The 20,068-nt window shown below is 41.2% G+C and overlaps 1 protein-coding gene across 10 annotated transcripts in view; it reads left to right on the forward strand.

Moving 5' to 3' along the window:
• The window catches only part of SOX5 (SRY-box transcription factor 5), a 341,339-nt gene that overhangs the window by 172,589 nt on the left and 148,682 nt on the right, over positions 1–20,068 (forward strand). For all 10 annotated transcript variants that reach the window (XM_037389411.1, XM_037389407.1, XM_037389409.1 and 7 more), the window contains 3 exons: positions 3,284–3,370; positions 17,091–17,263; positions 19,753–19,821. In XM_037389411.1, coding sequence (XP_037245308.1) covers positions 3,284–3,370; positions 17,091–17,263; positions 19,753–19,821 — 329 coding nt within the window. The remainder of the gene's footprint in view (positions 1–3,283; positions 3,371–17,090; positions 17,264–19,752; positions 19,822–20,068) is intronic.

Raw genomic sequence — 20,068 nt, forward strand, 5'->3', positions numbered from 1 at the left:
TGAAATGTGATAGGTTGAGTACATGAATAGCATATTTTATGTAAGTACAATATGTTAACACGGTATATAATAGAATTAAACAAGCTGTAATTTAATATAGCCCTTTAGCTCTATAAAGCTATAGGGGTGAGGAAGCTATTGTCTTTCAGAATTAAAGTTCTTTTTAAGTGTTAGCAAAAGGACACCGATTTGCTGATTCTAGATCGAAATTCTGTTGAAGTGCCTTATGTAAAAATTGCAGTTCAAGTCAAGGGAGGTTTGAAACTAAGTTAGTACATCAATTAAATATGATTACGTGGGGGGGGGGGTTAAAGGAAAAAAATCTATATAATATCATTTTAAATAGTTAACATACAGTATTTCAACAGGGGAAGCGCTGATTAGATCACCACAATCTCTTCTATGCCATCAGGATTGCTGAGGGGCTTATAATCGTGTTAAATTTTCATATTACTCATATTCACACATTAATGAACAGATGCATTGTTACTATTGGGATTTTGCCATTTGGCCTTTCACATCTCTAATCGCGCTTTCCTACCGAGATCTTTTACCATTCTCGCAGAAATTCAGTCATTGATACCACGGCCGGTCCATCGCCTTCATTATCCTCCGCTCGTTTCCTCCGCCGGCTTCTCCCGCAATCACCGGCGGAGTCAGGTGGCGGGGTGCGGAGGGGGGTACTCATTTGTAACGCTGGTCCCTCGGTCACCGGGGTGCGGATTGACACAGCGGGGTGCGCACACCCCCCCCGCGCACGCATGCCCTCCCCGTAAAGTCACACCGGGGCCCGTCCCAGCGCTGCTCGCCGGGCGGCTGCGGCGGATCGGTGCGGGCTCCGCAGCCCCGTTTGCGGCGGGGCGGGGCGGGCGATGCCTCAGCCACGGCCGGCTCAGCGGGGCCCTGGCAGCCCCGGCGAGCGGCTACTGTTGCTTTAACGCGGCAAGTTAGACAGAAGACTTCTGTTTCTTGCCGAGCGCACCACGGCGAATATTTCGTCTAGCCGCAGGGGGAAAAGCTTTGTGGTGGACTTCGCTGACAATAGACTTTTAAAAGTAAGGCGGGCTGCTTTTGGTGCCTGCAGGCTCTTGGAGCCTATTGTCGGCTCACAATGGATTTCTCATTGCCGCATTCCTGCTTTGCAAAGATTTGTTAGCTTTTAGTGACTGACGGCCCTCTGCTACAAATACCGCGTTTGCTCTGGCCTGTTTACACGCTGGTCGAGAATTTTTTAGAAAAGCGGCGGAAAATAAAATAAATAAAATAATATTTTTTTTAAAACAAGACAAGTGGCGGCGTTTGTTCGACCTATTCAGACATGTTTGGGAGAATGGTTTCCTTCGTGGGTGCCTCCAGGCGACCCGCAAACTTCAGAAGTAGCGGTGGAAGTGCCTCGAGCGTGGCGGCTTCTCCGTATCGTCAGCCCCGGCAGGGAAACGGTCATTGCACCGCAGCTTCTCCCATCTATTTCGTTAGGATTTCATTGCAGTTGTCGGGTTTCTAACAGAAAACTTGGCGTTCAGGCGCTCCTGGGTGACCGTGTCCGGGGTCAGCGCAAGGAGCGACCCTTCCTGCCAGAGCCTGCCCCTCTGAGAGCAGTTACAGAGGACACCGGAGCGTTGCAACGTGTATAAAAACGTTGGGGGGAGGGGGGGGGGGGATGAAATAAAATAAATCTCACCTACAGCCAGTGGGATGCGGGGCCGCTGGGCTCGCAGCGCCCGGCGCGGTGCGGCCGCGGGGACGTACCTGGGCGCGGGCTCCCGCGGGCGCGCACCCCCCGCGAGGCGGCGGGCGGGGGTTGGGGGGGCGGTGAAGAGCGGGAGGGCACCGTGTGCCCGAGCCACCGTGCTCGTTTGTGCGTCCGGTGTGAGGGGGCTTTGGGCTCGGGTGTGACAGGCGGTGTGTGCGGAGGGGACAAGGCGGCGCGCGGAGCCGGCCGGCGGGCGGGGGGACCCGGCCGGGCCCCCGGGAGCCTCCCCGCGGCGGTGCGGGGCGGCTGCCTCCGAGCTGGAAGTTGGGGCTTGAAGAAAGGAGGCAGAATTAGCCAAACGAGATAATGAAGGTTGCTCATAATGGTTTTTACTGTGGGGAAAATTAACCAGTTGCTAATAATTGTATGGTCTCTAGGCCAGACGGTCCCTTTGATAAGTTAACATGTACTCCCTTTATGCTCCTGGTAGGGGGTAAACAAATGCCTGAACAAATACAAATACACATAAACACAAATGTGGAGAATAGCAGTATATGTCTTAGATCCAGATAATAAGTGTGGGTATTGTTATTTAGATGGGGCATACTGGGACACTTATCTTTTAGTACACTCCATTTTCTAACTGAATGCAGTGCTAATCGTGGGATTGAAAGCTATTGTAATTGTGTACCCATCTAAATGCTGACAAGAATATACAATTACATTGTTTGGAATTGAGTTTAATGTTCTCTGAATTTTGTTAGCATTTATATTTACTTATGCATTAAAATTCTACACAAAAGGAGGTCAGAATACAAGAGTTACAGACATAAATATCAGACCCATCCACACCCTCGGTGCATTTTTCCTGAAAATACCGAACAAATATATTTTATTTTATTTTATTTTTCAAGGAAGTGATAGAATCTGAAATGAGCAAATAATGGGTTTCCATTCTAAGCAATGCCTTTTCTCCCTCTGGATTTTGCAATCCTTTAAAGCTTTTTTCATACCCAACTTTTTATTATTATTTATAATGTGCGTGTTACTAGAAAATCTTTCCACAGTATGCTTACCACCACACGATGTTTAAACACACATTATAAAGTGGATGTAATTGTAAAGACTCAGAGGGATATAATTACATGTAGCAGATTTAGGAGCTAATTCTTTGCTTCTCTCTCTCTCTCTTTACTCTGCATTTTATCAACATAATTATTTTTTGACTGCAGACTAACACCCAGAAATTGACAGGCATCCATTATAGGCAGCAACTTGTTCACCAAATTGAAAAACAATGAACTGCAGGTTTATATGTGCCCATTGTCATACAGAATTACCGGGGCTTTGTTCCACAAGAGGAAAAAGCTAATGGTTTTGAAACCGCAGGTGACAAAACACTTTTTTTTTTCTCCTTTTTTTTCTCGCCCCCCCCCCCCCCCCCCCCTTATCAGTTTGTTGATGAAGTCATTATGAACTGGGGCCCAGAATAGGGTTGGCCTTATTTTTAGCAGATAGACTTTTAATGAGTTCTATTGTGGAGACAGTCATGTTGATTTGCTTACATTTTTTTTCCCCCCCTTCACTCAGAAACTCCCAGTATTGAAAAGCTACTATCAAAGGACTGGAAAGACAAGCTTCTTGCCATGGGATCAGGGAACTTTGGAGAAATAAAAGGTAATGCTGTTTCTGTGATAAAAACAAATTGAGAATATATATACAGCCATCACTGGCTTTATGGAACTTTGTTTGTTTGCTCTTCTTCCCTTCCCCTTGAAACGTCGTTATTTGGGGCTTCAATTAAATGTATGCTCTCCATCTGTGATAATGTAAATAAATTAAATGGTATATTGCCCTAAGTGAATGAACTTCTGTAAAGCTTTTGTTGCATATATTATTCCGTGTTGTAAGAGGACATGTTCTCTTACTGGGTTGGAAAAAAAAGTCAAATCACATATCAAACACAGGCTTATGTGGTGTCAGAATGTAGCAGAGCTCAGCTTCTGAAATCTGAGGGTGATCAGAAGTCCTTGTTAATTTTTGGACAGATTTTGATGATGTAGATTTTTTTGACTTCTCTGTGTGTAGGGGGGGGGGAGGGGAAAGAGCAAAGTTTGTGTAATGATACCTCTAGGTACCAAAATTAGGCAATGCAGATTTTAAAAGACAGCGTACAACATCTGTGCACTAAAGCATGTTCTTTTAAAGCTGTACTCCAGAAGGAAAATGACAAAATTTGACCACTCTCCAGCAGCAGTAGCTTCTGCTTTGCCAAGATATTTCCCCATTTTATATATGTGAGGTCATTTTAGGGAACCTGTAGTTGTTTGTTTTCACAGAATTTAATATTTTTATAATTCTTCCTCAGGGCTTGTGATGAGGAACCGACTCAAAATACATGTGCGTAAAAAAATTAGTTTTCAGAGCAGCCGTTATCACTCTGAAAAGAAACAGTGACTCTGATTCTTCTCCCATTCGTATCAGCGTACATCTGGAGTAGAAAAATCCAAGCCAATGTTGTTTTGGAAATGTGAAAGTAGAATGAGATTTAAATGAAACCCTTCTTTTATGTTTATAAACTAGATTTCATTTCTCTTTGTTATTTTTGTTTTCTTTGCTTACCAATGTTGTCCCTGATAACGAGATCCTCATTCAGGCCGTCTCCCAGACCTTGTGCCTGACAAGTTTAAGGGCCTTCTGCACAGGAGGTGGGCAGCATTCAGTAAAGAGTAGAATATGATACGCTCTTGGAAGTTAATGTATTGGTACATGTGCAAAGATAGTGTTATTTTAATGATGTGTGCCTTCCAGCTTGTCACTCGTAAGCCACTGGCATTAGTTTGCACTAGTCCGCTGACTTATGCAAGTTGGAAAGTATGCCACTTGCTTCCCTTAGCTTCTCCCCAAGAAGCTGTAATTCAAAAATATATATATGTATACGTTACATATGTAGGATAACTTTATAGCCGAATATAGTGCTTCGGCCGCAAATAGGCTAAGATATTATTATTATAACAGAGGGCCAAACCCTGGGTTCTTTATTCCCACTGAGCACGTTTGCTCCATGTGCGTAAAGCTACAGGTTGTGAAGAGACAGGGTAGCCACTGGGCTTATCTGCAAGTTCTGTTTTTTAAAAGTATATTGTTTTAAAATAGCATCATCGGCTGCCACAGACTGATGAGTCTTTAAGATCTTTCAGGCCTGAAGTACACAGGCAGCTTTCATACCCACTTTTGGGTGTGTGTTTCAGCAGTTCTTGCATGTTGTCTGGAGCCTCTTAACTCTGGACATGCTGGAGCCTTTGGAAGGACTCGCAGTGATTCTCCCTCTGCCTTTGGACTCGGTGAAGCTGCCCTGAGAAGTGCTGCGCACTGAGAAGGCGGTCTGTTCCCAGTCCCTATGATCTTGTTCTGTTGGAGGGCAATGTTTTTTTCTCCCTTCCTCTCTTTCCCTTTCACAAGCTAAACTTGAAAGCGGCAGCAGCAGCTATATGCTAGCACGAAAGAAATTCAACAGTCCTTTCAGTCTTGCCTGGGGGGAGGATGGGGAGCAACAGCACAGCCTCAAAGAAGAGTTTTCTTTGCTTTAATTTTTGTTTTTTAGCTTCATATTTTGAACACAAGTCGAGTTATTGTTCTGTAGCTCTGTTCAAAAGCCTCACATCTGAGGCTTTTTAGTGCGACTGTGGTTCTATGGTTGGGGGCATGGTTATTAGGTGTTTGGATCAGGTTTGGCAGTAAGCTGTGAAAACAGGCACTGGTTTATTTTTCCTACTGACTGCCGTGACAGTTGCAATTATTGTCCATTGTTCCTAGGTGGCTAGAAAGGAGGGAGGATACAATAGAGCATTGCCCTCTGGGGGTAAATGAATTTGACTTACAGGTTCTTGGGGGGTCAGGCAGGCTGATTATTTAGTGCCCAGGAATGCGGTTTTCATGGCACCGCCAGCCATGAGCGGCCAACAAACAATGGCTCAGCTGTATTGCAGCTGTATTTAGTGAGGCAACATGAAAGGTGTGCAAGTTGAGCTGCTTTATACTCACGTACGCATGTCCAAACACACGTATATTATGCTAGAAAATGTTTTTGTCCTTCTATAGGAACGTAGAGTTATTAAGTTTTCCAGTTGTGATTTTTTAATTAACTTCTCCCTGTATTTGGCCTGGCAGCTGTATTTTTTTTTTCCTTATTTCTCTATTAGTGATATTTGGAAACCCCGCACAAGTAGCGTCTTATTATTAATACACCCTGGAATGTGGACAGCACTAGAAGCTGTACTGCCCAACTGTCTTAGGAACTGCATAGTTTTTTCCATGTAACTGTTCAAAATTTCATTGTGTTTTTCATTAGATCCGGGGGAGGTTTAGTATGTCATGTGCTAAAGTCTCAGCACTAGGCTACATATTGTTAATGCCCAAGTCTGTGTTATTACCATTGAGTTTTATTCTCTGGGAGAGATTAAAAGAAAGGGAGATGAAGCAGAAGACTTTATTTTCTATTAGTGTGATTTCTTTTAAGTTAGAAAGCAGTAATATTTTATTAAAGATGGGGGAGTTGGTGAATGGCTGGAAGTTGCCAGACTCCCACATTTTGTATTCAGTTGTTCCTCTTAGTTCCTTTGTTACTTTCGGCAGCTACTTTAAGCCCTCCTTTCTTCCTCTGCATGCCTGTAAAATGGGAGAACCATCCCTGAGTATGTGCAGAGGTCTAGCTACAAGCGACAAGATCACAGTTAAGAAGGATCTATGTATGTCCAGTTACTAATGGAAAAGGAAATGTGATATTGCGCTCCGAGGCTTGACTGAAAGGTGCTGCAAGGGAATACTCTTCTACTTAAATGGGGCAAAATCTAGAACCTTGCGTATCTGCAGAAATTTTAACTGAAGTGCCTCTCTTTGTTTGGAGAGGTAGTCTGGGGCTAAATAATTTATACAGTTTGGGCACTGGAGATTTCTTAAGAAATTTTGTTTCAAAATCCATGGAATTTTTACTCTGTTCAAAACAAGTCTACAGTAAAACCCGCAAAACATGCTGTTAAATTGAAATATTTTAAAATAAAGCTGTAAAACTCTATATTGAATTGGTTAAAGCCTGTTCAAACTTACTTATATCCATCATATTCAAGAACGGGGCTCAAAAGACCTCTGGATTATTCACGGATAATGCAGTTTATTGGATTCAGTGGAGCAGAGAGAACTTCAGGTCTCAAACCGATCATCTACAGGAAGGAAAATTATACCCCCTTTCTGCTTTCAGCGTAGCCACCTGATCCCTGTGCATTGCAGGGTGAAAGTGGCTGTTTTCCTCCAAAGCGATGTTACTGATTCCAGCAGATGCAGCATGTAGGCTGGGCCGTTGGTAGCAAAAGGTATAAGAAGTCTATTGCCACACTCTTCGATGTCGGTGGCCATCCCTATGCTTAGAAAATTAACATGAAACATCTGTTTCACTGGCATTGGGCCTCCCCTGAGCAGACTTCAATGAACGGTGCTGGCCTCCCAGGTGGCCAGGCGCATCGTGAGGTGCAGTCTTGCTAAGGCTGATGTGAGACAGCTTTAACCACGATGGGAACTCTTTTTAAAACTTCCCCGGCGTACACAAAGCCTTTCTGCTAATCTTGTCCATCTCTCGCTTATTGAGAGTTGTCAAGAAATAATAATACATATTTTTATGTTCTCCACTTAGCTAATTTTGAATAGGTGTGTGGAACAAAAGGCTAAACTGACTTTTGTTTCCAATCATTCTGAGTTGGTTTGCTATTGAAGTGAAGGCGTTGTTCACAGTGATTGCACCTGAATCTTTCAAGAAAGACCAGGCAAGTCTGAACCTGATATTTTTTTGTTGTTGTTTGAAAATCCTTTTCCATTGTACAGGTTAGTTCCTAAACAACTCGGGTGAAGTGTTTCCTGCATTCATTGTTAAAGGGAATCAGCATTAGGGTAAAATCCGCTCTTCATTGTATCCACTTAAATGTAGGTGACTCCAAAGAGGGTACTGGAGTAACCACAAGTTTCTGAGTGTAATTGAATGAAAGATTAGGCTACCAATCCTAATCCTTAATGCATGATAAGACAGACATTCTTTTTGTGTGGGAAACTGGGTTCCAAGTTACGTGAAGTATCAGTGCGGGTATTATATCAAGCTGTGTTTGATGTGTGATAGAGCTGTGTTTGCTGAAGACTCTAATTTTGCTTATACGTCAGAAGATGGGGCATGAGAGACTATGCAGTGAACGGTCTTACAACTGCCAATAATGGATAAAGAGAAATAATCCATTCAGCAATACTATAGCTCATCAGAGCCCATGAATTAAAGACATATGTTATGTAGATTCAATGTATGGATTAAAACGGATAATCTGGTAGGTGACACACAGAATCTTGAGATAAGTGTGCTATGCAGATTCGGTATATGGATTGTGACGGATAATTCCATTTAAGTAATGCTGGACAAGTTGAAGACAAGTAAGCTTTGAGTAGTGCTCAGGTTATGTGCAGTAATCCAGTGAGTGACACTTTGGATCGCATAATCTGTAAACTGAAGACAAGGAAGCTAGGGATTCTGTGTTTAGATGTGGACAAGAGGAAGGAGGGGGAAGAGAAGAGAGGTAATTCATGGGGAATACGCTGGGTTTAAACCTTTGACTAATACAGCACAGATCCCCAGGAGATGTGTGAAAACTGCACACTTTCTTAGGAGCGGTGTGAATTTTGCACTTGCAAATTAATGGTTGAAAAAATGTTTGCAAACTTGTGTCAGATGTGGACGCTTTGCATTATTTTTTGTGGATAGTATTGTATTTGGAGTGGGGAGAGAAGGAGGGTGAGAGTCATAAGTGAAGGAGGTAAGATAAATTCAATACTTATTGCAACCTACTTAGTATCTCTGTGTTTGTTTTTTGGGGGTGTTTAATAGTAGCAAATTGCTGACAGTGAGCTTTAGTCCTTTGTTAATATTTCAGAAGTGCTGGGGGGGCAGGGAATAGAACCTGCCCAGCGGCACACAGGGAAACCTAAGTTTTGAGAGGAAATTTGGCAGCTGCCGAAATAGTGGAGGTTGGTCACAATGCAATATGATACTCTCAGGCTGCAGAGAAGGAGACGGTGCCAACTGAGCCACACCAACGCAGAAAGTCTTTCAGGCCAAATGAAAGCCTGAAATGGAGATTGTGACTGGATGGAGCTGCTCCTATTTGACCTTAGAGCGGCAGGTTAGTTGAAGGTAGTATCTGTGGAAGGGAGGATTGGAGGAATCTTTTTTTTTTAGAGCATCTAAAATGCAAAAAATGTGAATTTGTGACAAAGCAGCAAGTTTGGGTTCTTCCAGATTTATGTAATTTTTTTTTAAAGGTACCTAATTTGATCAGAAAAAATCAGGTTCTATTTAAATGAAACACAACTTTTCTTTTTAAGAAGTGCTTATTAATAGAGAGAAGAGAATAAAATTGAACTAATTAAAGTAGCAAATGCCAGTGGCTTTATTTTGTTTGAACATATGGAGGCCAAACCACTATATTTAAAAATCGGTGTGAGGGTTGGATGACAAAAGGGACCTAAAGCAGTTCTTTGTACTGAAATTACCTGAAAGATGTGCTGATAGAGATGAATGTTGCTGAGCTACAACTACCAGTTTGTCAAAACAAAGCAAATATACATACACATACGTGTTTTTTACAGGTTTTCCTGCTGCTGCGTGAAATTCCAGCAGCAAATGCCATTTCTCTAGCCTAGTTCTAGCTTGTTGTCTAGACAGTAAAACAATGAATAACCTTTGAGAAATAGTCTCAATACAAATGTTGTCTATTCCTTTTGTAACCTTGACAATAAGTTACTAACCTGGTTGAATACCAAGCTTTGTTTGCAATCTGCTGTACCAAAACTTTTTCTAACAGCAAATAAAGAATACTCAGTGACCACTTCTTTCCAGCATTGCGAAATAGTAATGTGCTGGTCTGTTATAGAGCAGACGGCTAAGTTTTTGTCCCCACAGAATATTAATTCTTGAGGGTAGTAATGGCAAAAGATGGTAATTGTTCATCATGTGTTTTTATTCATTCTGCAAAGTCTTCCACTGAAACTTAAAAGATTAAGAGTGTCTGTATGCTGAAATAAATAACTTCCTTCTAGCTTGCTATTCTTAAAAGGATTTTTATTTGTCAAACAGAAAACAAGATTCACTACATAAATCTGTAGGTACAGACAAATCAGTTTGAATTCTGGGCTTTTTCTTTCCTTGTTTCTTTTTCTGGTGGCTGAGGCTTGCTGAGTCAAAAGCAGTCAGAAAGTTTTCTTTTATTATGCTGACTTCCCATATCAATCAGATGAAGTAATTTAATTTAGCAAGGTAGGTAGTTGTAAGCGATGCAGTCATTGTGTAGTAAAGTTGGCTTAAATACTTAATGATAAATGCCAGTTTTTAGATGTTTATGTCCTGGCAGCTCCAAGATTTACTGGCCTGAAAAGCTGTGTGCCAGTCCAAAATAAAACACTTTCTGAAGTATTGATAGGGAAGCATCAAGGGAATTTGCACACGTGCACAAGCACATACCCACATCCACCCACCAACACATACCAGCAAGTACGTAATTTAAAGTATATACTTATTGCTTGGTCATAAACATTTGACATTTGTGTTCAAAGACAGAAGAAAGAAGAGTTTAAATTCTGCACTTACCTCAGCCAGTTAGATGTGTTTATCAGACTACGTTTCCTGAAGGCACGTAACACCAGGTCCCCATTGCCTCACATATACACTGTCGGGTGACGTCAGCAGCGCAGCCGTCTGTGCTGTGCAGCAAGGGGAGAATACTCCTCTTTAAAATTGTTGCATTATAAATAGATTTTTTTTTTTCAGAGTGAGCATGACAAAGATTAGTTTGCTTTTAAGTAGAAGATGACTAGATGACCTGTCTATTTTACTTTCCTGCTTTCCTTACCGAGCAGGGTAATGTTGGGTTTGGATTTCTTATGTGGCAGAGCAAAGTTAAAGCTGGGGTGGGGAGTGGGGAAAGAAAAAGAGTTGACGATGGGATGAGAATGAAACTCTCGAGAAAAGATACCAGAATGAAACCCTCAAGAAAAAAGTACTTATTATATGTACTGCTGATATTTTTTATTATTATTTGAATATAGTAAGTGCTAGTAGGGGTTTGATTCTTCTGAGGACAGTTTAGTTAATAGGCTGTTCAGTTTGAAAAAGCTCCTTCTCGTCTCTTTTTCAATTTTGTATCAAAATCGTTACATCCCTAGCTGAAAAATCACACTGAAAAAACAAACTGCTGCAGGAAATGCTTGGAGGTGACTCAGTTTTTAGCTGATGTATGGGTTGTAGTTGTGTCCTCATCACACTGTCTGTTGCATCAGAGTAAAGTTAGACAGAAACTGTGTTGTGGCATGGTTTGGTTTGCTTGCTGTGTTGGATGGCATCAATAATTGCTTCATTCATAGGGTCCCCTTGGCTAGAACCCTACCTGGTATCAAACTGGGTCAAGCAAAGATTTAATTATCTATTTAACATGTATCCCTGTTAAAGTCAGTAGGAATATTCTTGGCCTTACTGAAATAGTTCTGCTGGTGACTTCAGTGAGGCCAGTAGTAAAATGGCTTATAGTGCATAAAGGTAAGAATTACTTTAGGCAAGTTTCCGCAAACATCTCAGTTTTTTCTTAAAAGAAAAAATGCATACCACTACCTTTCTGCCTGCTCACAGTCTTGAAGAAGATCAGTTAGCTGATGCTTTTTAAAAAATGCTCTATACTGCATGCTGCAATTATTATAATACATCCTAACGTTATTTGAATACAGAGTAGTTAAAAATATTCTTATTTCCATTTAATGCTTTTTCTTCCCCCCCCCAAACCTGTGTAGATACAGGAGGATATTTTTTTTTCTTTTGTAACCATAGTTAATGATACAAACGTAATGCAATACTATTGTGTCTTCCAGGCTTTGTACTCACACATTGTTTTCTTTGATTTTTCTTTGAAAGACAGATGCTGACAGTTCAAAAGCTATTTATGTAATTACTTTGATAGTAAACTGACTCGGGGGATAAATTTCACTGTCTGTATGGGTGTGCGTGAGTGTGCACATGAGCACCCCTGATTGATAACATTCCTAGCAGTTTGAGACATGTCAGAAGGATTGAGGAGAGCCTTGCCACGTCTCTGCCCCTTGCAAAATATGCTGGGTGCCGTGCGGATGTGAGCGGATCCGTAGGCTGGCTGCAGGCAAACATTCTCATTGCTTGTGCATTTGCAGCAAAAGCTTCAAATGCCTGTTAAGAAAATATTGGCTTTCCTAATTTCTCATTTACATTCTCATTCTGTCTAATAAATTATAATAAAGTATTTACTGTTTTGATTGCAAAATTGGTTTCTCTGCCTTTTTTTTTGCTTTGGTTCTGTTTTGGGTGGATATGCCAAGGTTTCTCCTGTTCGTTTTCTCACTTTAAGTGTGTCATTTGGTCATATTGGTGTCTTCATTCTAATGTTTATTAAAATGTTACTGTCACTGCCAGTCTGAGACTGTGAATCAGAACTAAGAATGTGTAATAGTTTATTTCACATTTGAGTAAATTTCTCTTACTACTTAAACACTATTATGGATAGTGTTGATCTGAGATGAAGTTTAGGTTTGACGATACAGAATGCCACTAATTTGAGTCTTCTTTTATTGCCATCTGCTGTGGGTGTTGCATCCACAAACATGGAGGTTTTTCTTTCCGAATCTCTTTTTGTGGTGGTAGAGAATAAGCTGACGCATCTGGAAAGCATCTTTTCTTGGGCCATTCACTATATCAACCCGTAGTGTATACTTTGATGCCTCTCTTCCCTGAGTTGCTTTGATGAGTTGTGAAATACCCACATTTTGCCATTGCAGTACAGAGGGAACAGTATGAGCCATACATACATACAGCCAGCTCCTGAAAGGCAGGCAGTCTGGCGGTTAAAAAGCTTTGTTAAAGATAAAATGTGCAATATCTATTTGTTGTGGATCTGACGGTAATTAGGAGTAATTTTTGAGGCAGCCATTGATGTGAGCCACTCTCCTTTTACTCCTCACTCAATACCTGTGTGAAGTGGTCTAGCTTGCTGTCAAGTTGTTCACTGCAATAATGGGCACTTGTTTTTTCTCCCAGCCGCGCTGCATAGCTGGAGTGAAAGCACTGCAACTGTACAGATTGTGTGTGTGGAGTACGGGCCAGCTCCAGAACTATTCCCAACTCTGTACTACTCGGAGGAGCTCTAAGTGAGTTTAATAATGAAGTGGCTGAAGGTAGCTGCTGGGGCTGGTGGCTTATCCTCACTGAGGTTTGCACTGCCTCCCAAGTCGTAGCAGCATTAGCCGCCACAACGATAGTTCATTAATTCCCAGGTAGCATAATTTAAGCAACTGTCTTTATCTGGTTGGTGCTGTAGTTAGTTAAAATACTGACACGTTTTGCTCTGTAAGCTGTAGAATTCTTAAAATGGAAAGCCCTTAGGTGCCAAGACACTTCACATGATGATAAAGGTTTAGATCTCATGAGAGTTAACAGAAAGAAAATAGTGACGATAGGACAGAAGTCCACCATCCTTGCCTACCTGCAGTCTACAGCATCTAGAAAGGGATACAAAAATGGCAACTGGTGCTCTATCTCTGCAGTGTGGTTTAATATACCAGAAAAATTTCCTGTCACTAAATGTACTTACATAGTGACCAAGCTGTTGCCCTCAGCTCACCATTAAATAAATAGCATCAGGCATCATTTGGCCTTCATTTGTTATGCAAACTAAGTAATTTATGAATCAACTGTGAAATGGCCAGTTTGTTGGCCATTTTCATGAAAGATATTATAGAAAAGGTGTGCTAGGTAGTAAGGGTAACATGGAAAAACCCAAACAAACTGAATGCAAACACTTTATGATCAAGACAGTCTGGTTCAAGTACTTCTTTTAATTTTCACACTTTTATAAGCCACCAGTTTTCTGCAAGAAAATTCAAACCAATCTGTCGTTCGTCGTCAGTGGGGCTTATATAGGTCTGTGGGTAAGGCAAGGGGAAATCTAGCACCAAGCTCACCGACTCCCAGCAGACCCACACATCTGGTCTCTCTTGCCTCTGGTTTTGTGCAGGTCACTTGAGAGTGTGGCTGCCTGAGGACTTATTTTGCAAGGAATGATACCATAAAGACTTGAAATTATAATTAAGTGTTATTGAAGTTATTAGAAGGACGTGCTAAACACATGAAAATAAAGTACCTACTAAGCCATGTTTTCCGGAAAGTATTCTCCAACAAAAGATTTTCTTTAGCACTTGACTGATAAATTCTCCCTTTTGGTTTATTAGCAAACTGAAATTGCTCAAGAAATACAAAGCGAGGAGGCTGCCTTTTGTCATACTACTTCCCTTCCATTTTTAGAAGCTGAAGGAATTATGCATTGTACTTGTAAAGTTAGTACATAAAGCCCCTCACTTCAGGCACCTCGGAGTTTCTTTAAATACTGAGCAACAGTGAAGAGACAGAGTTTGGTGGATTTGCCCACAGCTGCACGGCTGCAGCGTGCCTGCAGCTCCGGCGTCTGCACCAGCACCCCAGTACCCTGAGCAATTGCTCTTAGTTCATCCAGTCTTTCCTCTCACTCCTGCAACTCAAATAAAGCTGCTGTTTTCCCAGGGAAGAAGTTTTTTTGGCTTCTCTCTAGGTAAATCAGATTAAAGAAGGACCTGTAGGTGGATGGCCCTGCAGTTGCGCAGGTGTTCCGCGTCGTGCTCGGGGCGGCAGCGCGTGGAGCCTCCTGCTCCCTCTCGGGAAGCGCAGCCTGAGCTTTGCAGCACAGGGCTGGCTATCAACATTGCTTTTTCTGCCGCTGTCAGTAACTAACTCTGTGACCCCTCTGTCAGTTTACACATATGGAAACATTTTTCCACCTTTCAAAGGTGTGGTGGGGATTAATTTAACTTTACAAAGTGCTTTTTGATTCCCAACTGAAAGCTACTGTAGGAGCTCAAAATACACTGATGAACCAGTACTGGCTGAGATCTTTGATCTGTGTGAGTGTATTTGTCAAACAGTTTATCTGACAGTGATTTCTTTTTGCTTACCCTAACTTTAGGAATAAGCCAATCCTGTGTTTTCCTGCTTTCTCTAGGTCCTTCTCCCTCCCTCTCTTGTGCACACTCACCCCTCAGTAAAAGTTTGGAATAAAATGTCTGCTGAGTGAATAAATAAAATATGTAGTTTTCAGATGTTTTAGTGTTCCCAGCATGTTATACTGCCAGTGTCAGGATACTGATAGTCTTCATTAGACGAGCATTACAGTAAACCGACACACTAGCCACGGGCAGGATGAGGAAGGGACTGCCTTCTAGAATAATTCTGCTGTGCCACTTGGAAACACTGCACCCTTTTTCCTAGGGAAAAACAAATGAAGGATGGAAAAGTAGCAATAGAAATTTCTGATTAATTATCTGGCCAGGTGGCAAATGCATTACTTGTAACAGTTCTCTGTCTCCAATGTTTGAAATAAAAATCCCAAGTTAAAAGTGTTTTCTTCAGCAGTGTTAGTATTTTAGCACTGGCTTCCATACTTTTCACAGTTTTTAGCAGAACAGGTTTAAAGTCCTATGGTTCCTGTTTCAGTGTATTTCTCAAGTTTCCAGCTTGTACCACAGGTTTTTTGGAGGCTATATCTGAGAATATTCTGCTGTAGTTCTTTGTTATGTGATGAGAATATTTTCACATAAATCTCAAGCATCTTAATATGAAGTTAATCAAGTTACATTTCCTTTATAGGAAAATGTTGATTCTTTGTGTTTTACCACTTGTATATGGCTGCCTGCAAATGTATTTAAGGACCTGCACTTGGCTCACATAGCAAATGGGAGGTTGCTTGGGAACACAAGGTTGAAATTAAGAGAATGTAAATTAAAGTAACTATCAAGCAAAGAGCCCTAACAGTGACACCTCCAAGGCTGTGGTACAGTCTTCCAAAGAAAGCAGTGGATGATTCACTATTTCAGACATTTCAATCCCATCTAGAAAGCTGTAGTAAATATATTGTAGGGAACATTCCTGCACTGGCAGGGGGGTAGACTAAATGAGCTATTACCAGTAGCTCTTTTCCATGTCTGACTGATAGTTGGCTAGGAACATGTTTAGCATAGTCGCCAATTTCTCTTCTTTTTTTTTTCCTCACTTGGAGAGCACTGGTGACATTGGCAGAAGAGCGCTTCCTGTGTTTGAGAAAGGTTTGTGTGGCAGGGTTGTCCCAAAAGCAGGCTATTTTCAGAGGAGGCATAGACACTGATAGCCTTTATCCTTTTCTGAAGCTTTTTTAGAAAGGGTTTCATAGGATCTGACTCATGCAAGAGGGTGTGGTGGTATTGGAGATATCTGTGAATTAGCTGCAACACATATTTTCTGGTCTTTTAAATTCAAAGTCAAATGATCCTGGATATACTAATAGTGCCATTTTTTGTTTGAGAGTATGATTCATAGTTTTTGATTTTTCCTGGAATTTTTCCTTCCCTTATAACCCATGTCCTTCTGGGTAGAATGAGAATTTTTACAGAGTGATTATGAGAGCGAGGTAGTCAGTTCGTCTGTCTGTGTCTGCCGAACTCTCCTGTTCTCCCGACATTGCAAATGAGAGAGATGGTGGGTTACGCTTAACTCAGTTTGTCTGATATGCTTAGGCAATACTTTTTCCGTTAAAAATACTCATCAGTGTCAGCAACAGCAATAGTAGTTATTGACAATTTAAATACTATATAATTTCATCCTAATCAGGGCAGCTGTAGATGACATAACAGGTAGCGTGCTGACAGCTGGTGTGCGCTGTGCTGCTAACAGCGAGAAGGCTGGGTGTGGGGAGCTGGAAAGGTATCCAGCACCCAGGAGACTTCCCTGCTTCCACTTGATTATAGAGGGACGTTAATACACATCTGACAATTTCTGTAGGTGTCAAAGCATTGATATGTCTTTGTCAGAAGTTTTTGACAAAAATGTAATTGTCTTTCAAAACTGGAAGTGTTGGGTTTGATCCCCACAAAATATAAACAGTGTTTAAAATTTGAAACTGTTTCAAAACAGGCAGCATCCCCCCCTCCCCGCCCCCCCCCCCCCCCCCCCCCCCCCCCGCCCTTAATCTGATAAGAAGGCAACGGAAAATAGATGAAAGGGCAAGGAAACATTGAAGGAGAACACCAGATCAAAGCATGTGTACAGAATTATCCTCCATGGCTCATTTTGCTATAGAGGGACAGGTCTTAATGCGCAGTGTATTGCAATATGCTGCAGCTCTTTGGTTCTGCTAAAACTTTGCTTACAGTGAAGCTGCAAAATAAAAAACCTGGCTAGCTCTAAATTTCCTCTTTTCTCTTTACTATTCTTTTTTCACCATATGATGCCCAGGGACTCCAGAAAGCCTAGCTGAGAAAGAAAGGCAGCTCATGGGTATGATCAATCAGCTGACCAGTTTGCGAGAACAGCTGCTAGCAGCTCATGATGAACAGAAGAAACTGGCTGCATCACAGATCGAGAAACAACGCCAACAAATGGAGCTGGCTAAGCAGCAACAAGAACAGGTGAGTGATTATTATAGTGGCTTTCAGCTTAAATAATTTTCTAGGAGGACTTTCCAGTAGTTTAGCTTTTAGGGTTGATACTCTCAAGTTTGTTCTCCACCCAAATTTTTTTTTCCATTTGTTTTTTTAGGTGAAGATGTTTGAACAAAAGCATATTGGAAGAATACTTTGATTTGCCATATATAAAAGGACGCTCTTTGTCTTATAAAGATACACCTTCCATTTTGGAGGTATTCTCTTCCAATAGCGTTTGTTGTTGTGGGTTTTTTAAAATAAGTGTAAATAAGCATGCAAATTCAGTCCTCCTGAATAATCTTCCAATGCTGCTTGAATTCAGTGGTGCCGAACAGGTATAAAAGGAACAAAATGCAGCACTTGGTTTGTAATGTGAGAAATGAAAAGATTGGTTTTGCCAACTGTGGAAAAAAGTGAGGGAGAAGAATATAAAGTCAGTGAACGAGTGCGACTTTTTTTCTTCTGCACTTGAGAGGCTTGATTTTCAGCTCTTGCAAATATACCTTCCACTGGAAAGGCAAACATGTTTTCACATGTGAACAGTTCCATTGTGCATACATGGCCACATGACATTTTATGCAAGAAAATAACTTTTCTAACAAATTTGTACCATGCAGGTCTTAATAGAAATGAATGTCCATTTTTTGTACCTGAACATGAGCAGAGAATACTTGGACATCTGGTTTAAAATTTTGTCAGGAGTACATACTGATCTGCCTAACCATTTATTTCAGCTTGTAATGAAATGTGATTATATTACAGATTTGCAGCTATGTGAATTTTATGAAGCTTGTGGAATTCTTTGGATGCTGCCATAGTTGTCATACTTCAATGTTTGTATTGTACCAAGCAAGTCTTTAGATTCTAAGCTACTGCTGACAAGTTCAGACCTTGGGGTTTTTAGCCTTGGTTTTCTCTGGTTTTGATTATTTAAAACCCTTATCTTAAATACTATCTGTTTTGGCCTCACACCTGAAATCCCACATAGGGACGACAGGAGAAGTGACTTATCTATTAAACTAGAGAATTTGTACCCCCCATTGTTTACATGGGTAAGTTAGATGAAGGTGTGAAGGTGGAATTGGCAGGATTCTTCCACAAGGCAATATCCTGCAGGAGCTATTTCCCTTGCCCTAACTTTTAAAGTCAGTACTGCTAAAGGATGGCTGAATGATCTGAAAGTGACAAAGAAAATGGAGAGAATGGGAAACAGCAGTAAGAAATCCTGCAAGATTATTATTAAGATAACTAGGATTTCTTTTAATTTAAGAAACTGTGTATAATTCTGCATTATGTAGAAATAAAACAACCAAACTTTCAAAAAAATGTATTGATAAAAATTATTTTGGTTGCTGAAAGAATCAGCTCTAGAAAGAAAACACTTTTTTAATCTTTTAGATATGGTGTTCACTATAAGTGAGTGTTTCTTATGCTGATTATTTAATAATAGAGGAAAATACCTAAGGGGAAGAATGCACAAAATTCCTCCCAGTAAGTATGTGTAAGTTCCCATCTGACCCTGAGATGTGTACACATACCACAGGGAAAGAGCAATACTCCTTCTAATGTTTGTACTGCGGTGCTAGCTATTCATGAAAGCAGAGCTTTTGTGATGACTCAAGTGAGTTTTTCAAGTTTGCTTTTTAAGTTTGAGCTATATAATGGCTTATCTCCATCAGTTCTCGGAGAAGTCTAATTTGGTTCCATTACTGTCTGCTTTTTCCTTCACTGTATATAAAATGTGTCAACAGTAAGGTTCCCAATCATGTAGTCAATGGAGAGGGAAAATGGAAGTCCTTATGGAAAGCGCACATGACTTTAAGACGAGACTTACAACAACTCCATCCACTTCTATAATCACTTCCCGTGTTGAGCTGCATAGCCTCGCACTGCTCCCGTAGTTCCTTCAGCTGACAGACATATTGAAGAGTCAGTCATTTTCCCAAACCCAGTTCCAGCCTTTTGGTGTCTGTTTCTGCATCAAGGAAATAACACACACTAATACCTTCCTCCTGGGTGTCAGATTTCCTTTGTTTTGGAATAGGTGGTGCCAAACATGAAAAGAATATTACTGTCCATCCTACCTTTTTACCTTTCCTGCCTTCTCCTACTATTTTCCAGTTTGTCTGCCAGTATTATTCTTCCTCCAGCAAGTTGGAGCTCACTTTTGGGGTATTTTAGCAGTGCCATTTCAAGCAGTGAGAGAGGAGATTTTTGCATCAGTGCTTCTCTTGATACCTAGCACAACATTTTTCCATAAGATTCCCTTTCGCACTAGTATTAGCTGTGAATTGCTCCTGAACATGAGCCTCCTGCTTCAGCAGCAGTGTGGGCTGTTGCTGTACCTGCTCCTGAAGGTTTCTTAGCTTAATAGAACAGTTTAAAGAAGCAAGCAGGATGGAAGTTTCCTACGTACTGACCCCAGGAATGGTGATACATAATCCTCATGGTTTTTCTCTGCAATTTCTTCACAGATTGCAAGACAACAGCAGCAGCTCCTGCAACAGCAACACAAAATTAACCTTCTTCAGCAACAGATCCAGGTCAGAGACTGTGTCTCCACCCATGCCCATTATCTCTCTTTCCTTCTTTCTGTTTCCCCATGCTTTCCCTCAGCCATTATTGTTATAGTTTCTTTAAGAATCTCTACAGATGGCTTATATCTTATTTATGGAAACACATGAGGTTGTTACCTGACATGAAGCAAAACAGGTCAGTTTCTGAAAGGCTGTGTATGATTAAAGCAGCTCCTATAGGATCACAAAGCAGATGTGAGAGGAGCTGATCATG

Source organism: Falco rusticolus, chromosome 5 (assembly GCF_015220075.1).
Source record: "Falco rusticolus isolate bFalRus1 chromosome 5, bFalRus1.pri, whole genome shotgun sequence".
NCBI classification, from domain to species: Eukaryota; Metazoa; Chordata; class Aves; order Falconiformes; family Falconidae; genus Falco; species Falco rusticolus.